Genomic DNA, 25,706 nt, shown 5'->3' on the forward strand with positions numbered 1-25,706 from the left:
GTGTGTGGAGGGAAGTGGTGGGGGTGAAGCTGCAAAGCCAGCAGGGGACATATATTGGTAGGCTTGGGAATCCAAATGGGCTCAGCATGGACCTGGTAGGCACTGGGCCACCACAAGAGGAGTTTTAGTAGAATTGCTTTGTTGGAGTTGGTCTTGAGGAAGCAGCGCATTCAGTAAATCTGGGGCCTGAATAAAGAGGAGGCTTTGCTTCCAGGCACTTCTGTGACATAACTTTTTCTTTTCCCTCCTTTCTGCTTCCTTAGCTGTCTGAAAACGTGGTGAACCGCATGAAGGAGCCCAGCTCTCCAGCCCCTGCTCCTGCACCTTCTACCTTTGGCCTTCAAGATGGCAACTTGAGAGGCCCTCACAAAGGTATGGGGGTTGTGACAGTTCTGTGGAGTGTGGAGAGATGGCGAAAGGAGTGATGGGTGCTCACCCAAGCCCACCTGATGGCACGCGGGGCTCAGGTTGGCTTCTGGATGACGTTAAGCTGCTCTGTCTGGTAAGGGCTTTCTGGAAGAGCATGGCTTTCTGGGAGTGATGGGTGCTGTCGTCAGAGCTGCCGGGATTTGGGCCAGACCACCTTCCCTCTGTGTCACTTTCTTCATGTGGGAATTGAGGCAGAAGGACCTGAGTTGACAGCTCAGGAAAGAAGTTGCCTGTAAGGCCCCTCAGAGGCAGCATAGACATGACTCAGCTTCAGCCACTCTAGCCTAACTCCCAAGTCAAAGAATGATGTGGATTCACGTGAATGGGGCCAAATATGGGAGAATTCCGTCAGTGATTTAGGTGCCTACCGCAGCAGCCCTCACCTGAGCCTTAGGCCGAGAGCTCCTGTCCTGGCCCTTGGAATGGTTCCCTCTGGGCTTCTAGGAGTGGTCCTAGGAGTTCCTCTCTCTGGCCCACTGTGAAGCTGGTGCTCAAGCCGGGCTCAAAGCTGATTTGTTCCCTGCTGTATTGTGCCTGTTGCAAATGAAGAAATTTGTGCTTTCCCCAAATAATGACTTGTAGCAAACACAAGGAAATAAAATTTTAAGAAAAAAAGTTGTAAGGCATACAAATGTTAAATATTACAAAATAAAAAAGTCCTTGGAGCAACTGTTCAAAACATACTCGTTTTTGAGAACTTGGGTCTGTCTATCAGACTCAGTAACTCGATTAAAAAAAAAAAAAAGATTGGCTGCAGGCAGCATGCCACCACGGAAGGACCAACTGTTCATGTGGAGAACCACCCACTAGATTGTTCGTCTTGGGCCTGGTCTAGTGTTACAGTTGCCTTTTCTACTCATCTTCCTTGTTGGGTTGAAGGAGTTTAGAAGATGAGAGCTGTATCCTGCCCACTTAGTGTTTACTGAAGGCCACCCAGAACCAAGTCCTGTGCCCTGTGCCAAGACACAGTGATAGGTGGGCAGGGACCCTCTCTCATGGCACACCTGGCTCTGGTTATGGAGCCAGATGTCAGCCCTGATGAGTTATGTGTCATGTTGTGATGCAACACTGGAATCTGTCCCAGGCTCACGGGAGAGGAGGGACTGTGAAAGGCAGGAGGAATGGCGGGTGGGCAGATTGCAGGAGCAGAGGTCCGGAGACAGGGTGCATCCCAGCCTGCTTGGGGGCCTAGAAGCATTGCCCGGGGGCCAGTCAGCACCTGGATTTGGACCTACCCCAAGATCTTTCTGAATATCTACCACTGTAGGGGATGTGTGAGATTCCCGAAAACCCCCCAAGAAGCCCTTGTCCTTTACTAATAGGGCTCACTTACTCCCCACGCTGGCTCTAACTAACTGATGAGAAGGGCTTAGAGGAGTCTAACTTGACCCAATGCACTTTAACAAGCTGGTTTAACTCGAAAGAGGGAGAAAGTGATGATAAAAGTGAAAATTGCCGTAATATATAATACTATACATCAGTTTCAGCTTTAGAAGAAATAAGAAGCATTTGCTTCAGTTTGGTAAGTTCCAGCAGTTTAGAAAGCAAGAACAGTGGTTCTTTTGTCACTTGGAGTTAATTATAACAAAGTACTTTGCTGTTTAAATGATAGCTGTAAGTTTTGTTTCTGAATGTTGAAGAGTCAGCATAAATGGACTGTCTTGAAGTTAACTAATTTTAAGATATTTTGTACTTTTAAAACCAGTTTTTGCTTTATTTTAGTGATGGAACAAGGTTAGAAAAAGAAGTTAAAATTAAATTTTTCTCATACTATACCCCCCAAAAATGTCAGAGGAAATAAAAGATTGAAATGTATGGCTTGAAGCCATAAAAGTACAATAAAAGATAGGTTTTCTACACATCATATTAAATGAAGAAACCTTAAATTAAAAAAAATAGGAAACGTGCATATAAGAAATTAGACAATTTAGAAAAGAAGTAACAGGAATGGATAAGTTAGGGAAAATATAACATTGGACAAAGTCCTAGTAATCTTAATATGTAGCGAGTTCTTAAAGATCTTTAAAAAAGACAACTCAGTAGGAAATGTGCACAGATGGCCATACTCATGACAGGATCTCCACGTCACTAATACTGGAAGAAACACATATTCAACGATGTGCACTCCAAGGGAGTGGGGAGCGGGCAGGGGCACACAGAAGGGGCAGTGAGGATGAGTGCCACATGCTGTACATCGGCAGCCCTGTTATTTTTGTAGTTAAAAATGGAAAATTATATAAAAAGCAAAAATACCAGACATTAAACCTCAGTAAAGCTCTTCAGGCAAATAAATAAGCATGGGGAACACTGGTGTGGAGATGAAACCCCGCAGCAGCCTCCTGTGTTCACCTCAGTTGAGAACCTGGCATGTTGCTGAGGAGCATGGGAGGTGCTCTCCTCCCATGAGAGGTGGTTTGAAAGTGCAAGTAGTCACAGCTGATGCTTTCAGAAGTGCCCCCTGAAGGATCCCTGACGGGTCTGGGGTGGAGTCGCACACCCTCATTGAGCGCCTCCCACAGCCTGGTTCTTATGTTATGCTCTGTGCAGTTCTGGCTGCTGGTGCATAGAACCCTGTGGTGGAGGGAGGTGTGGGACATCAGAGAAGGCCAAGAAAGGTGGTAAGCTTTGGCTGACAGAGAGCTTTGGCTGACAGAGAGCTTTGGAAGGGTAAAGGCTGGGGACAGGGTAGTAACAAAACCTTCAGTATCAGCAAGTGGTAGGGAGAGTGAATTGGATTTGCTCAAAAATCCCCACGTTCGTGAAGATCAAAAGGGATCTACTGTAACAACAGAAAGAGCCCAATAATACTAGAGGCGATAGGGGTTAAGTAGAATTAGGTTTAATATGGGGCATTTGCCACACTGGGGATTGTGCAGACTCAGGTGGGTACTAAGGGAAACAAGATTTAAAGAGCCCCCACCCCTTCCCTTCCCTATGCCAAAACCTCTACCTGGGAGGTTGTCCTCATGAAGCAAAGCAATGACTTCCCGCAGCCACTCCTGGCCTGTGCTTAGGAGATGACCTGGATTCCAAATAATTGTCAGGAGAGTAGGGATGGGTTTGGAACACTGCAGCCAGTGTTGTGGGCATCCTGGTGCAGAGACCCCTTCGGGATAAGAGGTGGCTTGGATCATCTGGCTTTCCAGACAGCTTGAATCAAGGGTGTTCCTTGTTTGCCCCTGTGGACACTCCTTTGTGGGAACGCATCTGTGGTGCTGCCTTTCCAAGGGGCACATTCATTCATGGGGATCATTCCTCTCTGGGCGACCTCCGTGACTTCGTGGGCCCTGGGGTGCCACTGACAGGCCCTTTCTTCTCTTTCCTTTGCAGAATCCACACTGCCCAGGTCGGGGAGCACTGGTGGCCAGCAGCCCTCAGGGACGAAGGAGGGTGTCAAGAGGTGAGCCCGAGAGCCTGCCTGCTCCTGGCACTGCGCTCCACCTAAAAGCCTCTTTCCTCACTGGGTACCTCTCTCTTGCCTGAAGCCCTGGAGGGTTTGTCTCACATAATTAATCTCAGTTGCATTGGAGGACAACCCTATGGTATAGGTGTCACTGGTCCTAGTTTAAAGATGTAGAAGCACCAAAAGGGGCATAGGGGAATTGATTGTTAATGTTCCTCATGCCCAGCAGTTTGAGAGGCCAAGGCAGGAGGGTTGCTTGAGGCCAAGAGTTTGAGACCAGCCTGGGCAACATAGCAAGACCCTGTCTCTAAAAGATAAAAAATTAGCTGGAGGTGGTGGTGTGTGCCTGTGTAGTCCCAGTTACTCGGGAGGCTAAGGTGGAAGAATCACTTGGGTTCAGGAAGCCGAGGCTGCAGGGAGCTATGATCACACCGCTGAACTCCAGCCTGGGTGACCCTGTCTCTGAAAAAAAAAAAAAAAAAAAAAAAAGAACCATTAAAAAAAGCTAGGACTAAACAGTTGAGTGGCTGGAACTTCTGCATGTGTGTGCACATGCAGGCATGTTTTTAGAGGGATGAGGAAGTGGAGCCCTCCCAGTGCTAACTGGTTGTCCAGATGAACTGGCTCTAGGATGTTGGTAACTTTGTGAGCACAGGCCACGACCCCAAGAGCTGGCCACGCCTCTGACATGGGACCTGTTTCCTGTTGCCGGAGAAGTTGTAGTGAAGTGGGTAAGGCACAGAGGCCCCAGTGGAGCACAGGCTGGCATCCTGATCCTGCAACTTACTAGTTATGTGGACTTGAAATATCACTGCATCTAAGAAGGGCTAAGAAGAGTACTTCTTTAAATGGGATCTTGTCATAGTTAAATATGTTAATATATATCATGCATATGAGCACAGCACCTGGCCTACAGAGTTCTCAGTGGATGCTCACAGTAGTTGTTACTGATTGACCTCTTCAGCATCCTTGAGGAAATTGCCCTCGGTATGGTCAGAGGACCCAGTGGGTCAGTTTAGGGGGCCCAGTGTCAGCCATGGTTGGGCATTTGCCCTCTAGTAGTTCAGCCATGTTGGGTCTGTTGCATAGCCATGGGTTAAGACCCACATTCTAAGATTTACTCTCCCTAATCGGTCTTAGCAAGAATAACTCACCTGGCCAGGTGTGGTGGCTCAATCCTGTAATCCCAGCGAATTTAGGAGGCTAAAGCAGGAGGATTGCTTGAAGTCAGGAGTTTGAGCCCAGCCTGGGCAACATAGTGAGACCCTGTCTCTACAAAAAAATTAAAAACGTTAACTGGGGGGTAGTAACACATGCCTGTAGTCCCAGCTGCTCAGGAGGCTGAGGTGGGAGGATTGCTTGAGCCCAGAAGTTGGAGTTTACATTGAGTTATGATTGCACCACTGCACTCTAGCCTGGACCACATTGTGAGACCCAAAACCAAAAAAAAAAAAAAAAAAAAAAGAAAAGCCAACGACTAACCTGAACCCTGCTTTTTTGGTACTTTTAAACATTTTAAAAATGGTAAAGTAATGCATGCTAATGAAAGATTTAGAAAATATACAAAGTGAAAAAATCACCCATAGACTCATCATCTCAAGACAACCACCGTTAATATTTTGGAGTATTTCATGTTCTTCTCCACCCAGACCCCTCACCCCCATTTAGGGTTATTTTTTTTAATATCTTAGATAATTTCATATCTTGCTATTTTCACTTAGTATTATAGTGATTTGTCATTAGTTTCACCTGCTTTATAAGCAGTTTTATTGCTAAAAGCATTTATTGGTTCTCAGTTTTTAGATTCAACCTACAGACAAATGAAAGACTATTTTCTAGTGGCGATGTCATGGATCATTATATGATCACACCATATTTTCTTTAGCTTGACCTTGATTTTGGGACATTTAGGTTGCTTGCATTTTTTTCACTACAATAAATAATACTGTTAAGAGCATCTCAGCACTAATAACTTTTTTTCTTCTCTATAGGATTATTTTACTAGGCAGAATGCCCAGAAATAGGTCAAAGGGTAGGAACATATTCAGAATGAAGAGTTAAATGTTCAAAACAGGACTACTACCATCTCAAATCTTCAAGCTCTCAAGTGGAGGCAATTCGCGGATTGAGCCCCTCCCTGAGACTCTCACCAGGCATGGGGCTGCCTGCTTGGCCAGGTCTCCTCTTGTTCCTGAGCTGTGTTGTCCTGGCTCAGTGTCATTATCTCCCCTTGTCTGAGGAGCTGTCATTGATGCCTGAGCCATCCACACCTGTTTCTCCTCATCTTTCTTCTGCACAGGTATGAACAGGAGCATGGTGCTGTCCAGGATAAGCTCTTCCAGGTGGCAAAGAGGGAAAGAGAGGCTGCCACCAAGCACTCCAAGGCATCCCTGCCCACGGGCGAAGGCAGCATCAGCCATGAGGAGCAGAAGTCAGTCCGGCTGGTGAGTGCAGATTTTCCCTGAACTGGCCTTCTGAACTGGGCAGCACCCTGGGAAATAGGGGGCGGGCCCTGGCACCTGGTTATCTGAAGCCCTGCTGGCTCAGGCTGCCCCTGGGATGTGCTCAGCTTCACCTCTGTGGAAAAGGGTCTTTTGGGAGCCAGGAACTTGGGTTCTCCCAGCCCTGGCTCTGTCAGTGATTTGCTTTGCTGCCTTTGGCATGTTTTTGCAGTCTCTGTGGCCTCAGGTCTACCCAGTAAGGGACTAGACCACTCGACAGTCTCACTCAGCTCTGAAACTTCACAGATGTCAGGGCTGCAGTGGTATGTGTGTCAGGAGGGTGTGAGGGGAGAGGACTAGAGGCCTGGAGCCATGTAATATATGACAGGGAGGGCATCATCTTTAGAGTTAGGCAGGCTGGGTGCAAATCCTGGGCACCCTGTCTGTGAGCCTTGCTTGAAGATCATGATGTTCACACACAGGACTGCCCAGGGAATCAGAGGAGATAGTATTTGTCCAGGACTTAGCACATGCCGGCAGACCGTGGGAGTGCACTATTGTTATTATCATTTTTTTTTTTTTTTTTTTTGAGACGGAGTCTCGCTCTGTCGCCCAGGCTGGAGTGTAGTGGTGCCATCTTGGCTCACTGCAAGCTCCGCCTCCCGGGTTCACGCCATTCTCCTGCCTCAGCCTCCGGAGTAGCTGGGACTACAGGCGCCCACCAACACGCCCGGCTAATTTTTTGTATTTTTAGTAGAGATGGGGTTTCACCATGTTAGCCAGGATGGTCTCGATCTCCTGACCTCATGATCCGCCCGCCTCGGCCTCCCAAAGTGCTGGGATTACAGGCTTGAGCCACCCCGCCCGGCCCTGTTATTGTCATTAATACATTTAAGTGATGGGTGGCTATTAGGATCTTTTTGCTTAAGTGCAGCATTTATTTTGCAACATGAGAAGTCTCAAAGTGCCCCCAGGGTTGACTAATTCAGTGGCTCACTAGCATCATCAGGGACCTGGTGCTTCTCTTCCTGCCACTCTGCCATCCACAGTGTGCCAGTGCATCCTAGGCAGGCTGTCCCCATGGTTAATGAAGGCTGTTACTGCCCCACAAGTCCCATGCAGACAGTAAAACCCTCAGTAGAGGAAGAGAGGCTGTGCCGGCCCTTGTGTCTCTATCACAAGGATAACTTTCCTAGAAGCTCCTGGCAGAATTCTTCTTACATCACACTGTCTTGAATTGTACCAGGTGCCCATGGCTAAGCCAGTCCTCAGCAGAGGGGATAGAGAGGGCTCCACTACTGCAGCTAGGGCTCTTTTCTAGTCCCATTAGGGAGGTTGCATATCCAGCTAGAATTAGGACTGACAGCAAGGAAGTTGCGAGAGGGAAGCATGGCTATGGGCAGCATCTAATAACATCTGCTGGAGGCCATGAGGTTTGAGACCAGGAACAGTCTTGCCCTACTTTAGGTGGGTAGCCTGGTACACATGGTGCTGCATAGAAGGGAGTCGAACACGATGTGAGAGCATCATTTGGCATTGTGCTCTCCTAGGAGGGGAAGGCAGACATGCTGGCTGGGCACAGGCCTTAGCTTACTAGTTTGATGACTACACAAATGTTCGAAGTGTGCAGTAGGCACATAAATGCATGTTGAACCAGGCCCTCTGGGAAATACAAACAATGTAGGATCCTAGCCCTCAGGAAGTTTTAGTCTATGGAGAAGACAAACTAAGAACTTTGAAAAAGGCCAGATTGGTTACAGTAGTTGTTAAATTGAAGAAAAGATTTGGAAATGCAAATGTATACGCTGCTGGTGGATCAGAGCTGGTAGATCAGAGACGGCATTAAACTCAGCCTTAAAGGCTGAGGGGCAGCTAGGCTCAGAGGGGGGTGTTGAGAAGGTGATCGGATCCAGTGAGAAGAGTGAGGTTTGAAGCTGGATTTTAGAAGGCCTTGGATGTGCTGAGAAGTTAACCCTCAAAGTAGCCTGCATCGATCCTGAAACAGTCAATGGTTCCTGAAGTTTGTAAGGATGGGAGTGATGAGATCTGACTTGTGCTTTTAGAACCCCGTGGCATCCTGGTGAGGAATCAGTTGATACAGTGAGAAACTGGGGCCAGGGCATGCCTTCAGAGGCTCTTGCAGTCAGTCTCTGAGAGGCAGATGAGTTGTTACCCCTCTGCAGGCAGCCTGACAACCAAGTAAGAGGGACTCCTATCCTGGAGATGACGGGTTAGTCAGTATGGCGTGAGCAGGAAAAGTTGGCCTCGTTTAGAGATGGAAGATCACAACCTACAGGTCTGCTGTCTCTTCATTCTCACCTGGAATGTATTAATTACATTGAAAGAGAATTCACAGCTTCCCATTCTTCCTCCTGCAAAGGAGGTTGAGCTCTGCTTTCTCAGGACTATCCCTTGGGGAAGAACTTGATTCCCATCCCCCTCAGGTCTCTAGATGGATAATAATCCCCTTTTCTGAGCCAGAATTCTTAGGGAATAGTGACATAAATTACTTCCTTCATTTTAAAAACATTTAACTACTTTCATGGGCATTCTCATTTTCTGACTGCTCAGCGTTCATTTCTCCATGCAACTGGTGTTCCAGTTTCCTTTTGGGAGTGTTCCTGTTTCTGCTGTGTGTAGACTTGGTGGATTGTAATTCCTCTGTGGAAGCTGGATCTGGGCACAGTGCAAGCTCAGCCAGCTTGCACCTCATGCCTGAGGACCTTCAGTTTTGAGTGAGTACAGAGGAATGGTGGGAGGCCAGGATGGGAGTTCCTCATTGTCTCTCAGGTGTTGCGATCAGCCCCTTCATGCAATGAGGTTGTATCTTTTGCCATCTCCTGCACTTTCAGGGTACCATTGGTTTCTGTCTGGTCGTTCTGCCTTCTTGAGGTTTGGATCATCCACTGATGACCTGCCAGTCAACTTTCCTTAGCTTAAGTAAGCTGAAGTTGGCTTCTATTGCTTGATGCTATTGGAAAGGCATCTCCTATAGGAGGTGCTACAGAAGATGATTTTGAAGATGTACAACCATATTCGATACTCAGTACAAACAGAGGAGAAGGGAAGATGGTACTAGGCATTGTTCTGTAAGTTAACAGATAACCAAGGCAGTCAACTAAATGCTGAGCAGATGCTATGGCCATTGCTTCTAAAGAAGGGGGCTCCCTTTGGGTTGGTATGATTGGGGAGTGCTTTTAGTGGAGGTAAAACTATTTTCAAAACTATATTCTGGAAGATTTAAATAAGAGGAGAAAGATGGAGAGAAGAACCTAACAAAAGCAGGGAAATTTTTCTTTCCTCTCCTGCATCTTCCACATGGAAAGGTTGAAGGAGGTGGCTAGTTGGCAGCCTGCTGTGTGGAGTGCTGAAGGGAGTGGTGGTGTGGCAGTGTGTGGATCCTAGCCCTCCAGGAGGGTCGGACCCTGAGATGGAACTTGCATGGTCGCCAGCAGAATGAGTTGTCTACCCACTCCTCCTAGGTGCCTTCTCGGCTACCCCTGTAGCCTCATCTAGAGGATTTTCTGTTGTAGTGAGTGCCGCTGAACATGTAATGTGCTCTTCCACCCTGTTCATTTGCCTCTGACTTTTTCCAATATTGATTTTAAAATCCTCTTCTGCATAAGGGATTAGTCCAGCTTATTATTGGGAAAAGTTCATAAAACTAATGACAAGGAAAGGTAATAAGTTTTCTGACGTACTTCTGATGACAGAAGTGTTTCCCTTTCCCATCTAGTGCAGCAGTGATGAACTGTTCTGTGCGTGTCGATGCGTGTTTGCTGTTGCTGGTGGTGCCCTGGTTCTGGTCTGAGTGAAGGCCATGGGTGTCACTGGATCCTGTGAGAGGTGTTTCTCCCTCTGAGTTGATGGATAAATTAGGAGTCCAAATCAAACATTCTGGGAAGAAATAAAAAGAACAATGCTGTTGATCTCAGTCTTCTGATGGGTGGAGCCTTAAAAATCCAATGGATGGAGTAATCAAGTCCTGGCTGAGGCTTTATTTTAGGTGAGAATGAGATTTACAACCTTGCCTGTTGCATTCCTGACACATATTATTAGGTATATAAGAATACAGTACATCTGATAGAAAGCAAAAACTTTCTTGGCTGGGCGCAGTGGCTCACGCCTGTAATACCAGCACTTTGGGAGGCCGAGGCAGGTGGATCACTTGAGGTCAGGAGTTCAAGACCAGCCTGACCAACATGGTGAAACCCCATCTCCAGTAAAAATACAAAATTTGCTGGGCGTGGTGGCGCATGCCTGGAATCCCAGCTACTCAGGAGGCTGAGGCAGGAGAATCACTTGAACCCGGGAGGTGGAGGTTGCAGTGAGCCGAATCGTGCCATTGCACTCCAGCCTGGGTGACACAGCGAGACTCCGTCTAAAAAAAAAAAACCAAGAAAGCAAAAACTTTCTTTTCTTTGTTGCTGAGCAATTCTTTTATTATTTTATGATGTGTGAGTATATATATATACACACAAATGCACACACACATACTCTGTATTCCTGTTATATGTTAGGCACTGGGTTAATTTCCTAATAAATGGAAATAAGAGACAGCTTCTGACCTTGGGAAGATGTGTTTATTAGGAGAATTAAACATTCTGAGAAGTGACCACATAGTGTTGCAAGGGTCATCCCAGAGGGACAGGAAGACACTCGAGGAGCAAGGAGGCAGTACCACCTGATACTTCCTGGTAGGGTGGGAATGAATTCTAAGAGGAGGTGAAATGTGAGCTTGATCTTGAAGAATGAATAGAATTTGCCAGGTGGAGAGGAGGGAGGAAGGATGCTGCAGATAGGGGGCACTCTTGAGCAAAGGCCACGCATTGCGGGAGGATGAGGTCTTTGGCTGGATTATAGGAAGCATGGCAGGATGTGGCGGTGGGGATGCTAGAGGGGCCAGTGTAGGTGCAGTTGTGGAACGACATCCTGGAAGTCTGATGGGGAGCTCTGTGGAGCGGTTTTCTGAACCTCAAAAGAAATAAATAGGAGACAGCTGGACATTGATCACTAGGAAAATACTTCAGTGGCAAATCAAGAAGCTAAGGTCAAATCCTCCCACTGAAGATCTGGTAACAAGAGTGCTTCCGTCCCTGGATGTGCCCCTCTAACCTAAGGATCCCACCAGGAGAGTAGCTGTCCTGTCCTGCTCTCCTGGTGGCAGAGGACTTTTGATCTCTTACTGTTTCATTCTCTTCAATGCCCAGATGCTTCAGGTAGCTGCCACCTTAGCTATGTGAACTGGATATGGTTGGCCCTCCCTGTCCATGGGTTTCTGTATCTGCAGATTCAACCCACTGTGGATCGAAGTCCACAGATACAGAGGACTCACTGTACTATGTCATTTTATGTAAGAGGCTTGAGCATCTACAGATTCTGGCATCCGTGGAGAGTTCTGGAACCAATACCCTGTGGCCAACTGTATCATGATTTTAAGATGTTCAAAGTTTTTGAATTGCAATTTTCTAAAATTATGAGGGAGATGGAGGATTGATTTTGGTTTTACTACAGCTGTAGCCTTTCTTTCTAACAGTCCTCTCCTACATTTGTATTGTCGTGTTCCTCAGATTATAAACTCCTTGAGAATAAGAACTGTGGTGTGATCATTTTGGTCTTTGTAGTGCTGAGCAAATTATAGACAGGCAGTGAATGGTGATTAAATGGCAGATCTTGAGTGGGTGAGGGTTTGGATGTGTTACTGCTTTGAAGCCTGCTGTGCAGTCGTCTGTTGTCTTTCCCTCATGATCCAATCGCAGTGCCCCATTGCTAATAGTTGGAAGCAAGCACCCATCACAGCCTTCTATAGAATGGGTGACAATTCAAAGGTCTGACCCTTTTCAAGCAATAAAACAAAACAAAACAAAGTTTAAAAAGGCTTTCATTATAATGATATCTGGGAGTCAACTAAAAAGATGTTTGTCTCCTAGTCAGAGTCTTACAGACTTTAGGTTTATCTTTCTTGGAACAAGGGAGAGAGTGGGCTTTGGAAACTCTGAATGTAGGTTACCTGACATTCAGCCAAGGCAGTCCTGATATCTGGGTCTAGCTGTTTGGCATGGCTGTTTTAGAAGTTTAGTGACCTGGGGACTCTGGTGGCCTTGTCCCTTATACCTCCTCCAGTGTGAGTGTTATGTGGAGATCTGAAAATCCTGTGGAGATCTACATTGCCTGTGTTCAGATGACTGGTAAAAGGCATAAATGGGAGAAAAAAATCATGACATCCATAGCCCCTTTCTTTACTTTCTTGTTTTACTTTTTCTTCTCTTCTTTTGTCTACTGAGCTTAGTCTCTTGATTAGATCAGAGGTTGACAAACGTTTTCTGTAAAGAGGCAGATAGTAAATATTTTACTCTTTGCAGTCACATGTGGTCTTTGCCACATATTCTTTGTTGTTGTTGTTGTTGTTACAACCCTAAAAAATGTAAAAACCATTCTTAGCTCAGAGGCCATACAAAAAGAGGCTGTGTACTGGATTTGACTGGTGGGCAAAAAACCTCTCCTGGACTAGACTGTGCAGCCCCAGAGATTTTAACTTTTTAAGTCTGAGTACCCAGGTGTCTCGAGAAACTAGCGGGTGGGAGCGCTGGTGGTGGTCCAAGTTGCTTAGTGGCTATTATTTCTTGTGAGAGGTTTCTTGTCTTGGTATTTGTCAGTCTCAGTCTTCTGATATGTAAAATGAGGATTTTTCTGGAGACAGCCCAGTGCGCTGTATGGGAAAAGTCATTAATTTCTACTTTAATTCCTGATTCTTTTTTCATTTGGCGCTTTTTTTTTTATAGTTTCTGTTTCTCTGCTGAAATACCCCATCTCTTTACACATGTTGCCCACCTGTAGATCCTCTAAACATAGTCTTGATTTGACAGTTCCAACACCTTGGTCACCTCTGGGTTTGGTTATGTTGACTATTTTCTCTCTTGATACTGGGTCACATTTGCTTGCAGTTTTATGTGCTTTGTAGTTTTTGATTGGTGCTGGTCATCATATGCAGGAGACCAGTAAAGACTGAGGAAAATAGTGTTTATGCCCAGAAATGGCCACTCTCCTTCTTTTGACAGGCTATTAGTGTGGGAGGTTGAGTAGCCTAGTTGAGTAGAATGTGGGCTGTAGTGTTGCCTCAGCTTCAAACTATTAATATGATATGTGAGGGTGGGATCAAACCCATTCTGTTTGTCAGGGCTTAGGACCTGAGTACCTGAAGCGTTCATCTAAGTTCTCCTGACTGTCCACTAGACTATTTTATAGGCCCTACTTGTCTGTGATTGAGAGTCCTTCCTTGTCCCTCCTGAGCTGCAGACAACTGTTGCTTGGTGGTCAGTGGAAGGCCTGGAGTGCCTATGGGCTTTCTCTCCATTCTTCTGCTCTGCTCACAGACTTCAGCAGGCCCTGTGCACTGGTGCCTTGGGTGAATGTGTGGAGGGAAGGTGTCTCACTCAGTTCTCCTGCTTTATCTTTAAGAAAATAATTAAGAAAATTCTCATAACTGATACCAGAGTTAGTGCACCCTGTTTGTTGTCATCACCTTTAGAGCACCCTTCACACCCCAAAGAAAATGAAAAGGCCAAAGTGATGGGACTGACCTCACTCCTGCTCTGAATGTCCCGGCCCGCATGGCTGCTAACGTACAGGGCTAGTCCTTCCACAGGATATGCAGGGGTCCACACACTGGGTAGAAAGGGCTGTGCAGTACAGCTGCCAATCTGCATGCCCCATTCACCTTCACCTTTGCTCAGAGAACAAGGGTGGCAGATTATAGTTTAGAGAATTGGAATAATTAGTTGAAAGGGACACTGTGAGGCCTCCTGGGTTCCCACTTAACCTGGCCTTGGTGGTTATATGATGTGACAAATTTTGAAGAAAGGAAAACGTAGATAAGCTTACACAAAAACTGGCTTAATCCTTTTAGTTGATCACGTGCCAAAAATGAACTTTGATTTATTTCCTGTATATTTTATCTAAACTGAGGGTGGAGGAAGGCTGTAGAAACCAGACATGGCGTTCAGTCATGGGACTGAGAGTCTGGCATCTGTGTCCAGGGATGGCTCTCTGTTCATCACTACTGTAGTGATGCCTGCCTTGGCCGGGTTGTTGTGAGGACCAAATGAGGAACAGATATGTACAGTGCCTGGTGTCACAAAATGTTAGAAATGTTATCCTAGAGTGGTGTATTGGACAAACACGGGCTGTGAGGCTGCAGCTGTGTTCAGACGGCCTCCATCACTGTGGTTCCTTCATGTTTCTATGATGCTGCCTTACCTGCAGGGTGAGGGGCAGGCGGTGCTATGCGCTGTTGGGAAAGTTAGGATTTACTCTTCCTCCTTCACTTCCACCCATGTCTCCATGACAGAATTGATTTCTTAAAAGAAATCAGTGATTTTTTTTTTCAAGGATGTGGAGTCAAGAAACAAGTGAGGTTCATGTAGCTTCTGACTGGTTCTCTGGAGAGAGAGGCTGAAGTCATGTGGGGGTCCTAGAAACATTTTATTGATGGCCAGATGCCATGGAGCATCCTAGAGGTGTGGTGTGGGTGTGGAATGAGGCTGCTCTGACTCATCCTGCTGTTGAAAGACCCTTTTGCCTGTGTCGCCTGGCTCTCTGTTCATCTCACTGCCTGGCTTCCACACCTGGCTGTGCATCTGGATCACCTGGGAACTTGTTAAAAATGCAGATACTTGGATCTGATACCGAAGCAACTGGGTAAGACTCTTGGATGCCGTGATCCTGGAATCTGTATTTCTAACAGCCTCCCATGTGATTCTGGTGCAGCAAGCCCAAAGCTGGTGCCTGGACCAATGCCGGGAGCCATTGACCCCAGAGTGTTTTTTGGCCCTTTTTGCAGTCTGGTCACCCCAGGGATGTGAAGTGTTCCTGCCAGGGATGTGGCTCCCTGTGGTCCTCAGGCCAGGAGGCTGTACTGTTCGAAAAGTGCACCAGGTGATTCTGATCGCCTCCCCTGCTTTGTCTCCCTCTCCCTGATGCAGCTCTTGCCTAGATGAATAGCTTTATTGGGCTTATTGACCTCTAAGAGAAACAGATGCTCTTTTCTCTGCCAGGGACTGCTAGAGAAGAGAATTTGCTGTGTGTGTTACCACTCCCTTGGTGAGGGATCCAGGCCATCTGGGTTCAGCGTTTTAGGGGATGGTAGTAAGACCTCTGATCCCAAATCCAAAAGGATGGCTGTGGGATGCAGGTGATACTGAGTGGCACTCACTGCCCTCAGCAATGGCTTAGCTTATGTGAGAACCCAAAGCCTCAATTCTTTGCAGCAGCGGTAGCCACAGCCCAGGTCATACTGGAGGCATGCAGCAGAAGCAAAAGAAACCTTCTCAAGGGCTTGCGGGACTCTCAGGAGGGCTGCTGCTGGTCTGGTTACTACTTACTGCTGCCAGGTGGGCCCAATAGACCTGTGGGCTGAGCTTCCAGTATCTCCCCTAAGAAGACTGTTGTGTTCTTGTTTCCTGTCCACTTCATTAGGTGCATTGTGATGGTATCCTTGGTATTGTGATTTGAATATTTGTCCCCTTCAAAACTCATGTGGAAATTTAATCCCCAGTGTGGCAGTATCGAGAGGTGATTGGGTCATGAGGGCTCTGCCATGATGAATGGATTGAATCCAGTTTTAAATTCATGAGTTGATGGATTAAGGAGTTACCATGAGAGCGGGACTGGCAACGTTAATAGGAAGAGGAAGGGAAACCTGAGAGAGCACACTCAGCCCCCTCACCACTTGATGCCATGCACGACCTCGGGACTTCTCAGAGAGTCCCAGCTAGCAAGAAGGTTCCCACCAGGTGTAGCCCCATGACTTGGACTTCTCAGCCTCTAGAACTATGAGAAATAAATTCTTTTTCTTTATCAATTACCCAGTTTCAGATACTCTGTTATAAGCAAGAGAAAATGGACTAAGATAATTGGGGTGGAAGAAATAATGTTTTTCCCTCAACTGTTTCATACATTTCTAACCACCAGATAGGTGGTGGTCACCCTGGTAGTGGGGAGAAGGACCGGGGGAAGATGTGGGGTTGGGTGGAGAGGTGCCTGGGGGAGGGTGTTCATCAGGACAAGCTGGCCTGTGTGGTGTCACTGAGCAAGGAGAAGGTGAAAGGCAGTCTCTAGCTGTTTTGAACCCTATGGGGAGCTTGTGGACTCCTCTTCTTTAAAGAAAGCTGTTACTCTGTGGACTGCTCAGATTCAAGTGTGGGGATTTCAGAATCTCACTGTTCTAGAATGGCCCTGCTGTAGGAAGGGGGAGCCCAACATTTTTTGAGTAGCAGGAGATGTGCATGTGTACTCTTTGTTTAAGAAGCTGGAAGGACAGGTGGGTTTTGCCACCTGGGCTTATTTGGGTTTTGTGGAGCCTCCCCCATTACCAAATCACAGGTCTGCAGATGCCTTCAGTTTTCTTTTCTCTGGCTATGGTGCCTGGCTCAGGCGACCTCTGCTGTGTGCTGACAGAAGCTGGACATCCTCATTAGCTGCTAACTTTGTTAGGCAAATGGCTGATTGCGGTTCCATTCCTGGTGTCACTGCTTCTAATTAGCAGATCGCATGTCTCTGAAAATGTCTGTTAGCACCAGGGATGAGCTAAGGAGGCTGACAGCTGTGGCTGGGGGCTGGAGAGAACTGTGCAGAAGTGCTTTCTCTTCAGCCTCTTGAGGGTCCAGGCTGCCGATCTCAGCTAGGCTCCTTGGCCTCTGAGTGCCCACTGGAGCCCAAGGGAACAGAGCAGCAGAGTTCCTTGAAAATTGCACCAACTGGAGGGATGATCTGAGCCATCTGAGAGTGGCATTGGAGCAGCAGGTGACACCCTCCCTGATTTCCTACTTTGTTCTTGAGAGAAGCCCAGGCCAGTCTGAGAGTTTTGGGGTTTCTTGTTTTGAACAGAGGTCTTACGTGGTCATGTGTGAACCTAATACTGAAGGGAAACCTGATTGGATTGGTGCCATCCCTCCTGGCTCATGTCAGATGGTGTGCGCTGGCAGTGAGGACACAGGCAGTCAGAGGAAGCAGCACCACCCCTTCTGCTGCCGTGCTTGCTCTACACCTGCTCCTCTTCCTTCGGGTCAGTGCCCACCAGCCCTGCCACTCTTCTGTGTGTGGATCAAGTGGGGCAGCCCTTACAGCCCTAGGACAACCTGACATCAGTATATTTTCCTTTTCTCTCCTGCCAGAGTGAAATTGGGCTGCTGCCTTCCCACTTCTATGCTTGCCTCTAGGATGCCAGTAGGGCTGGGGAGAGCGGAGGGTCTTGGTTATTTTAAGTCTATTTATGCAATTTATTCACATGGTTTTTGGGGAGCTACCATTCTGCTTTTTCTTTTTTGTGGAAAAATGTTTTCAATTTCTCAATGAAGCAGATTGTGTTTGCCCTCTTGGGGAGATGCCATCACTGGCTACTGGCAAGGTACAGAATCGAAAAGGGTTATTTGGCTGAAAAACATCAACAAGTGTTTGCAGGAGAAAAGTCCCAGTCCCAGATTCTTTCCCTTACCTTTTGTCTACTTGGTGAGCCAGGGCCCTATCTCCTGTGTGCTGGCTATGAGCCGAGTGCTCTTGGGTAGACCAATACATGCACCAGCTAGGAGGAGCTTTGGCTGTGAGTGATGGAAGCCCAGTTGGCAGTGGCTTAAAGTGGAAGTGTATTCTTCCCATGAACAAGACACCAGGGGCAGCCATCCCAGGTGGTTATGGTAGCTTCGTGCCTCAGAGGGATCCAGTCACTTCCTGTCTTTTTTTTTTTTTCCTCCCCAAGACAGAGTCTCACTCTGATGCCCAGGCTGGAGTGCAGTGGTGCGATCTCAGCTCACTGCAACCTCCGCCTCCTGGGTTCAAGCGATTCTCCTGCCTCAGCCTCCCCAGTAGCTGGGACTACAGGCGTGCACCACCACACCCAGCTAATTTTTATATTTTTAGTAGAGATGGGGTTTCACCATGTTGGCCAGGCTGGGACCTCCTGTCTTTTTGACTGGCTGTCCTCAGTATAGCTCTCCTCATGGTGGCAGAGGGCTGCTGTGCCTTCAGCTATCACATCAATTTTCCAGTCAGGAAGAAGGAAGGGCTGAGAGCCTTGTTCTAGTGAAGTTTTATTATTTTATGTGGGTGTGGGAGGGACACTCTTCCCTGGGATTCTCATTGGCAGAACTGTGTTGCAGGGCCATCTCTAGCTGCAAAAGGAGAGCTGGGATAGTGAGCAGTTTTGCTTGGACACGTGACTGCCCCAAACAAAATCAGGATTATGTTATTAAGGAAGAGGGAAGAGGGACTGGATGCAGGTCGGGTAGTGAGGGCACTTTCCATAGCCTCATGGCTTAGCAGGAGCCCAGTGTCTGGACTCTGTTACACCTGGGCTCAGATCCCCCAGGTACTGTCTCTGTGACCCTGGACCCATTATTTAACCAAGCCTCAGTTTCCTCACATGTCAAATGGCATACCTCTCCTGGAGTTGTTAGCATGCTTTCATAATATGTGAGCAAAGCCTTCAGCACATGGTCTGGCAGATGGAAGGTGGTCAATACATTCTTTTCTTTTTATTATGCCAAACTCCCCCAAAATGCGCTAGGAGAGGAGCTGCACGGGTGACTAATAGAGTCTAAAGGATAGAAGTGGGTAGTGATTTTCCACCATGGCAAAAAAGGGACAGCGAACAGAGTGCTTTTGAGTGCAGGAACGCCGGCTGTTACCAGGTTGCTAATGTTCTAACCCTCCACCTGGGCTGGCTTCAGGCTTCGGAGGCCCCCGAGTACACTCCTCCCGGCCAGGTAGCCTTAATTCTAAAACAGACCTTCCAGATCCCACTAGTTGTTCTTTCCTAACTCTCAAGGTTAATTTGTGCTTAGAAAGGAGATACAGTTATTCAGGGCTGCTGTCTCTGGGCTTGCGTTCTTGCTGATGCCAGGACTGGCTTGTTTCACTGACCTTGGGCTTGTGAGGCTGAGTGGGTAGGGAGCCCTGGGTGCTTGGCTGCCTGCCCACTTGGGTGTGTTCTTAGCGGAGTCAAGGCACTCCCTGCCCCCTACACTTGGTGGCATCTCCTCCTTCCTTATCAAATCTTGGCATGGCTTCTCTGGGGGATTCTGGTACTCTGTTCTTGGCTAGGACTTGGGTGGCTGGGCAGGGTGGCTTAGGGGTATTGCCGAGGAGAGTAGAGGTATGTGGCAAAGCCTTTTGCATGACGCATATCAAGTAACAAAGCTCCGAGGCCGCTGGGACTAGACACACTGGGAGTGACAGTCTCTGTGGAGTGGCTTCTACTGGGATCCTTTGCCCCTGCGCTCGTGCCCACAGGGAAGGGAGCACCTGCACATCAGCCTCGCACAGCGGGCACGGCCTGGGCAGCCTTGCTGGGAAAGTCGTGACTTTCCTCTTCTTGATGCAGACTCCCTGCTCTCTCTCCTCTTCCCCTGTTGATTGGGTGCCTTCCCTAACACACCAGCCTCTGGTGTTTTTTCTCCTTGTGTGTAGTGGTTCCCAGGAGGCCCGGCAGCCCAGCCCTGCCTCGGGCCTGCTCCTTCTCTACACCTTCCCTGGCAGCAGTGGCGCTTGGTGTGCGAGTGCATCCAGGGCAGGATCCGCCCAAGAGCCTCTGTTCTTGGGGCTCCCAGGTGTCAGACAATGTTGAACACAGGGCCCATTCTCTAGCTGACTGGTCGGACACGATGTCGGCACCTTATCTTCGTGCTGACACACACTGGACATTAATAGAAATACACCGCCATGTCACATGTGTGGAATTTCAAGCAGCCGCGAGGCGGGTGCTTTCGATAGCCTATTGTGTGCTTAACCTCTTCCAAAGAGGTTTTTGATGAGAAATGAGTAGGGTTGTTAACTCCAGGCAGCCTGGCATGTGGCAGGTTTTCCTTTTTTTTCCTTTCTCCTTCGTGATTGTTTGCAGTGCTTCCTTAATCTTCACTCTGGAGGAGTGGGCTTTGCCGCTTCAGGACATTTTATTTAATCCATGGCTGCACAGGCAATGCTCTGCTGGCACCAAGGACAGCATGGTTGGCCTGAGTGCTGTGGGGCCGCGAGGTGGCCTGGGAGTACTGGGGGAGCCTCTCCTCAGCTGAGTTGTCTGGCCCTGGGTTTTCTTGTCCGGATCTCAGCTTTCATGGCTGTGTACAGGGCTTTTGGGACTACTGGTTGCTTCTCTTCCAAGACAGCCTAAGCTTTTGGAGCTGTCTTTGTTTTTCCCGTCATCTCGTCTCCTTTCTCCCTCTCAGGAGCTGCTGGTGATGCCTCAGTTTCTCTAACTGAGGTCCAAAGCCCAGGAAAAGATCTTTACTCAGATGATCTGGGTCTTGGTGTGCTCTTTGTAATCATGTGTGACTTTGCAGTTATCGTAAGAGAGACTTGTATTTGCAGCTCATTTCTACTGCTTATCTGGGATCTCTCCATACATGTTCGGTTTTCCCAGCTGTAAAGTGAGATGACAATGCAACTCATAAGGTTAGTATGGGGTTTCAGTGAGATAAAATTAAGTGCCTAGGAGAATGTCTAGACTGCAGTAGGCTCTCAACAGAAATTATACCTAAACATTTTCTTAGTGAGGCTAAAGGTGAAAAGCATTCATGGCCACTGGCTTCTGGCTCATGTTTCTCAGTCTTCCTACTAGTAAGGCTGGTCCATTCCAATTGGCATTTTCCTTCTGATGGCACTTTGTATATCAGAAATCCGCTTTACCTCCATCTTGGATTTCATCATTACTCAATTCTCATGGCCCATCAGGTCTCATGGCCTGACATGTCTCCCTGCCCACAGGGTCTGTACTGACAGCTAGATATAGCCAGCACCCTCCTTCCCTTCATTTCCAGAGACTTCCTCCATGCCCACGTTGCTGGATTCCAGCCTTGGGTGAACCCTACCAGCTGCTTTCTCTGCATCCGGGCCTGGGCTCCTGGGGGCCGCTAGAGGCTGGATGGGTTCTCGTGCAGTTCGTGCTCTCTGACCTCCTGGGCGTTACCCTCTCTGCTGCTGCCTTGCCTTCCTCTTGCTGCGCTCCAGCAGCACCCTCCTGTGCCCTCCCTACATCCACTTGTGAGTTCTCTCCATCCTGGCCTCACCACCCTCTCCTCCTTGCTTCCTGTCCTCTTAAAAGGGGCCTCTACCAGTGACCTGGATCCTGGATCTAGCTCCTCCCCTCCTCTTAGAGCCTGCTCTGTTACTTCCCCATTTTCTGCTTAGATCTCCTTGTCTAAAACCAATAGCCCTTTCACAGGCAGCCACTCTGGTTGCCTCCTGGCTCTTCCCTTTCCTTGCCATAGAGTGTCTTGGAATCACAGTGGTAAAGTCATAATCTTTCTTCTCAAACTCATTACAATTTGGTGTGATCTCAGAAATTACCATGATTGACTGGGTGCAGTGGCTCACGCCTGTAATCCCAGCACTTTGAGAAGCCGAGGCAGATGGATCACTTGAGGTCAGGAATTCAAGACCAGCCTGGGCAACACGGTGAAACCCCATCTCTACTAAAAATACAAAAATTAGCGGGGCGTGGTGGTGGGCGCCTGTAATCTCAGCTACTTGGGAGGCTGAGGCAGGAGACTTGCTTGAACCCGGGAGGCAGAGGTTGCGGTGAGCCAAGATTGTGCCACTGCACTCCAGCCTGGGCAACAGAGCGAGACTACATCTCCAAAAACAACAACAACAACAAAAAAAGACCGTGATCTTCTTTCCAACAAATCTGATAAGTTTCCTTCTTCACATTTCCTTCAAGGGGTATTTATCACCAAGCAGCTACTCTTCCTTTAAACGTCCCTTCTGTGAGCCTCTGTGCCTTAGCTATCCTGCCCCCTTTCTGCATGCTGCATCCATCCATTCAACACATGTTCCCTGAGCAGGGCTGTGGCCTGGGCTGGGCTGGCCATCCAGAAGTGACCTGATCCTGACCCTACTGGAGCCCCTGGTCCAGTTGGAGAAACAGATGTCAAACAAGTAACTATTACCAGCTGAGATAAGCATACTGCTGCAGAGAGAGAGAGAGTGATAGTGGTGACCTAATTTAGATTGAGGTCAGCTAATGCTTCTCTGAGGAGTGGACATGTGAGCCATGACCTAGAGGGTAAGTGGGAAGGAGACAGAGTGAGGAGGGGGAGCTCTGCAGTTTGTGGGGAGTGTGCCCCGGCCTGGGTGGTGGAGAGCTCAGTGAGTGAAAGCAGCCTCCAGCAAGAAGGATGTGAACAGTGGGCGGGGACTCACGGGCATGGCGGGAAACTGGGTTTGAGAAGCAGCAGGGAGCATGGGAAAGGTTTTCATGGAGATTCTGGGGAAGATGGCAGAGTGGGCAAGAGCAGAGGCAGGGGAATCAACAGGATTCCCAAGAGCCCTTCAGAGAGATCATGGTGACCCAGACAAAGAACAGTGACAGTGTCTGGGGAAAGAATTATGTGGAGAAAGAAATGATGCATTTGGTGAGGATGGGGGCTGTGGGGTGAGGAAGAAGGAGGTGTTGAGAATGACTCTTGGGTTTCTGGCCTGAGCCAGATGCCCTTTTTTGACAAGGAGATGCCTGGACTCCTCTCTGGCCTCCCTACCTCTGGGTCCTTCTGTCAGTTGTGGTCTAGATTGAGCTGCTGTAGCAGAGAGGCCCCCAGATACAGTAGCATAAATAAGAAAGACATGTTTCTCTTTCATGGAACTGTCTAAAGGTAGTCCAAGGCTGGTGGTCGCTCTGCCAGCCTCAGCAGCCTTGGGTGCAAAGTGGTTGCTCCATTTCTCTCTAGTTCCTGACCGGTGCGAAGGGGACATGGGCCATGTGAGTGCATTCGTGTTTGGCTCTTTTATGGGCAAGACCAGAACTGGGCTCTATCATTTCTGGACATATCCTGTTGGCCAGAAGATAGTCACAGGACCACTGCTAGTGACAGGTTGTTTAGGAAATGTGTAGACAGTGTAGCTGGATGCCCAGCCAAAGCTCCATACCAAAGGAGGAGGAAAGAATGGCTATGGGGGGGCAATTGGAAATCCACCACTGTTGTTTGTTGCCTCCTTATTACCTCTTGAAAACACCCACATCCACCTTGGCCCAACGTCTGTTCAGGACCTCTGTTCTCTAGATGCTGGTTGGCCACACCTTTCCTGGTGCCTTCAGGGACCTCAAACTGAGGACGTCCAGTACAGAACCTGTCTTCTCTCCATACCTGGGCTTGAATCATTTACAAAACATTGCGCAATTGGGATAGCTGCTCAGTTCTCCATAGTTAGCAGTGGAGGGGTCCTCAAGAAGGCACAATTCTGCCCAGACATTCATGGGGATTGCTTCTGGGGAGCAAGCAGGGAATATCCCACAGAGTTGTCTTTGACTATTTTCTCCTAGTGCTCATCTGGCCTTCCAGGCAGCTGACCTCAGGGCTTCCACTGAGACCCCAGATGTGCGTGTCTCTGTTTGGAAGATGATCTGTTAAGATGTCTCCCATGGCAAAGCACACAGCTCTTCCGCTGGCTGGCTGTCCAAAGTATGGCCCTGGCCAGACCTCAGAGAGGGACAGTGTTTTCCACCAGATCGGACAGAATCGGAGAGAAGTGCTCCAGAGTTGGCGACTCCCTCCTGGGAATTGCTTCAGGATAAGGACTGAGATGGAGGTCGAGCCAGCATGGCCTTTGGTGCTAGAGGGTGCAAGGCCTTTGGTGCTAGGGGCAGGCCTTGGTTGGGCATGGCTGCCTCTAGGCCTGAGTCTTGAGCACCTGGACACCCCTGGCATGTGAGGCAAGTTCCCAGAGCTTTCTCCCAAGCCTCCCTGTAAATGAGCAGACCCACCTAGCTTTAATGCTAATTCCTTTTGCAATGAGCCTGAACTTCCTTGTTTCCCAGTTAAAGCCAGCCCATTAACGCTGCCCCATCTGTCACCATAAATGGAAAGTCTTTCTAACAGGTGGGCAGGCAGTTCTCCCATGCTAATGAGGAATCGATGAAATTCCTCCAGGGACTGACATCATGGCTATGGGCCCTGCCTTTGCTGTCTGCACAAGAAGGCACAGCTGAGCAAGGGCAGTTGGTGCCCCGTGCTGACCCCAGCACAACATCTTGACCTCTTGAGGCTCTGGAAGGGTAGGAGAGAGAGGAACGGTGGTCTAAGGCTTCTCATCTTTCTTGCCCTCTGGCTTTCCCTGGAGTCACCACCGGTAGGGCTGAAAAGGAATGTATGTTTTTCTTTCGTGTCCAGGCCTTGCTGGGCCTCTGGGGGACTGTTTTTTGTTTTTTTTTTTTCCTCTGGGCCTCTGGTCACATTTCTTTGAAGGCAGTTCTTTTTTTCACTAATAAGAATTTGCCACCGTGTGTGGTAGCTCATGCCGGTAATTCCAGCACTTTGGGAGGCAGAGGTGGGCCGATTGCTTGAGGCCAGAAGTTCGAGACCAGCCTGGGCAACATGGCAAAACCCTGTCTCTACAAAAAATACAAAAATTAGCCAGGCATGATGGTGCACACCTGTGGTCCCAGCTACTGGGGAAGCTGAGGCACGAGAATTGCTTGAGCCTTGGAGGTCGAGGTTGCAGTGAGCTGAGATCATGTCACTGCACTCCAGCCTGGGTGACAGAGTGAGACCCTGTATTAAAAAAAAAAAAAAATAGCACCTGCATTGCCCTAACTTGGTTTTTGTCTGCTCCCCTAGGGTAGCCCAGATTCTGCTCCTTTGCTGGGGCCCTCTAGCCAGAGCAGACCTGGGTTTTTAGAGTTTTAGAGTGTGAGTTTTTTATTTATTCTTCTTTTGTTATGTCTAGCAACTAGGATTGGAGGCTGCCGCAGCGTGGTGTGAATTCAGGAGCCGGGTTGCCTGGGGTTAAATCCTGCTTCCCAGTTGTGCTCCCTGAGCAGGGCACTGAATCCTCTGTTGTCCCTGCTGGTGATCCTGCCTCCTCCTTGGATAGTCGTAAGACTTCTTGAGATGAGGGACAAGCTTAGAGCAGCACCAGGTGCACAGCACATGGAATGTGCCTGTACTGCCCTTTGAGGTTTACCAGTTATGCCCCTCCAAGGCCCTGTACCCTGTCCACCTCCGGGACACGGCCTCATGCATAGTAAAATTCACTCATCTAATGGCCGTGTAAAAATCACAGCTTTTAGGCCAGAGTCTTAGGATGAGGCCAGAGCTTAGAACCTGTGTGTGTGAGTAGGGGCACTCTAGGACTAGCATTTTGGAATTGGCATTCCTGTCCCATGCATTTCCTGTGCTTCACTGGGGACAGGCTCTGGGTGCAGGAGCTGTTTGGGCTTAGAAAAGGTGGGGAAGAAGGCCAAGCTCTGAGAATGAAGCTCCCTCTTTCCTGTTTTTCATTTGTCACTGGTCCCCGGGAAACAGTTTTCTCCAACAGTTTTGGTTGTTGCCACAGCCAGAGAGAACCCCACTGTGCCTTGTGAATGAAGTCCTGGAAGTGTTGGCAGGACTCTGGTCACAGCAGTCCCTCTTCTGGGATCTGGTCTCTTCCTGTTGTGTGTGAGCAGA

General features: G+C 48.4%; 1 protein-coding gene across 3 annotated transcripts in view; it reads left to right on the plus strand.

Moving 5' to 3' along the window:
• LOC100589116 (plexin-A1) overlaps positions 1-25,706 on the plus strand; it is a 334,429-nt gene that overhangs the window by 22,541 nt on the left and 286,182 nt on the right. For all 3 annotated transcript variants that reach the window (XM_030801673.1, XM_030801674.1, XM_030801675.1), the window contains exons 2-4: positions 264-372; positions 3,760-3,829; positions 6,132-6,276. In XM_030801673.1, coding sequence (XP_030657533.1) covers positions 264-372; positions 3,760-3,829; positions 6,132-6,276 — 324 coding nt within the window. The remainder of the gene's footprint in view (positions 1-263; positions 373-3,759; positions 3,830-6,131; positions 6,277-25,706) is intronic.

The sequence above is a fragment of the Nomascus leucogenys genome, chromosome 21, assembly GCF_006542625.1.
Source record: "Nomascus leucogenys isolate Asia chromosome 21, Asia_NLE_v1, whole genome shotgun sequence".
NCBI classification, from domain to species: domain Eukaryota; kingdom Metazoa; phylum Chordata; class Mammalia; order Primates; family Hylobatidae; genus Nomascus; species Nomascus leucogenys.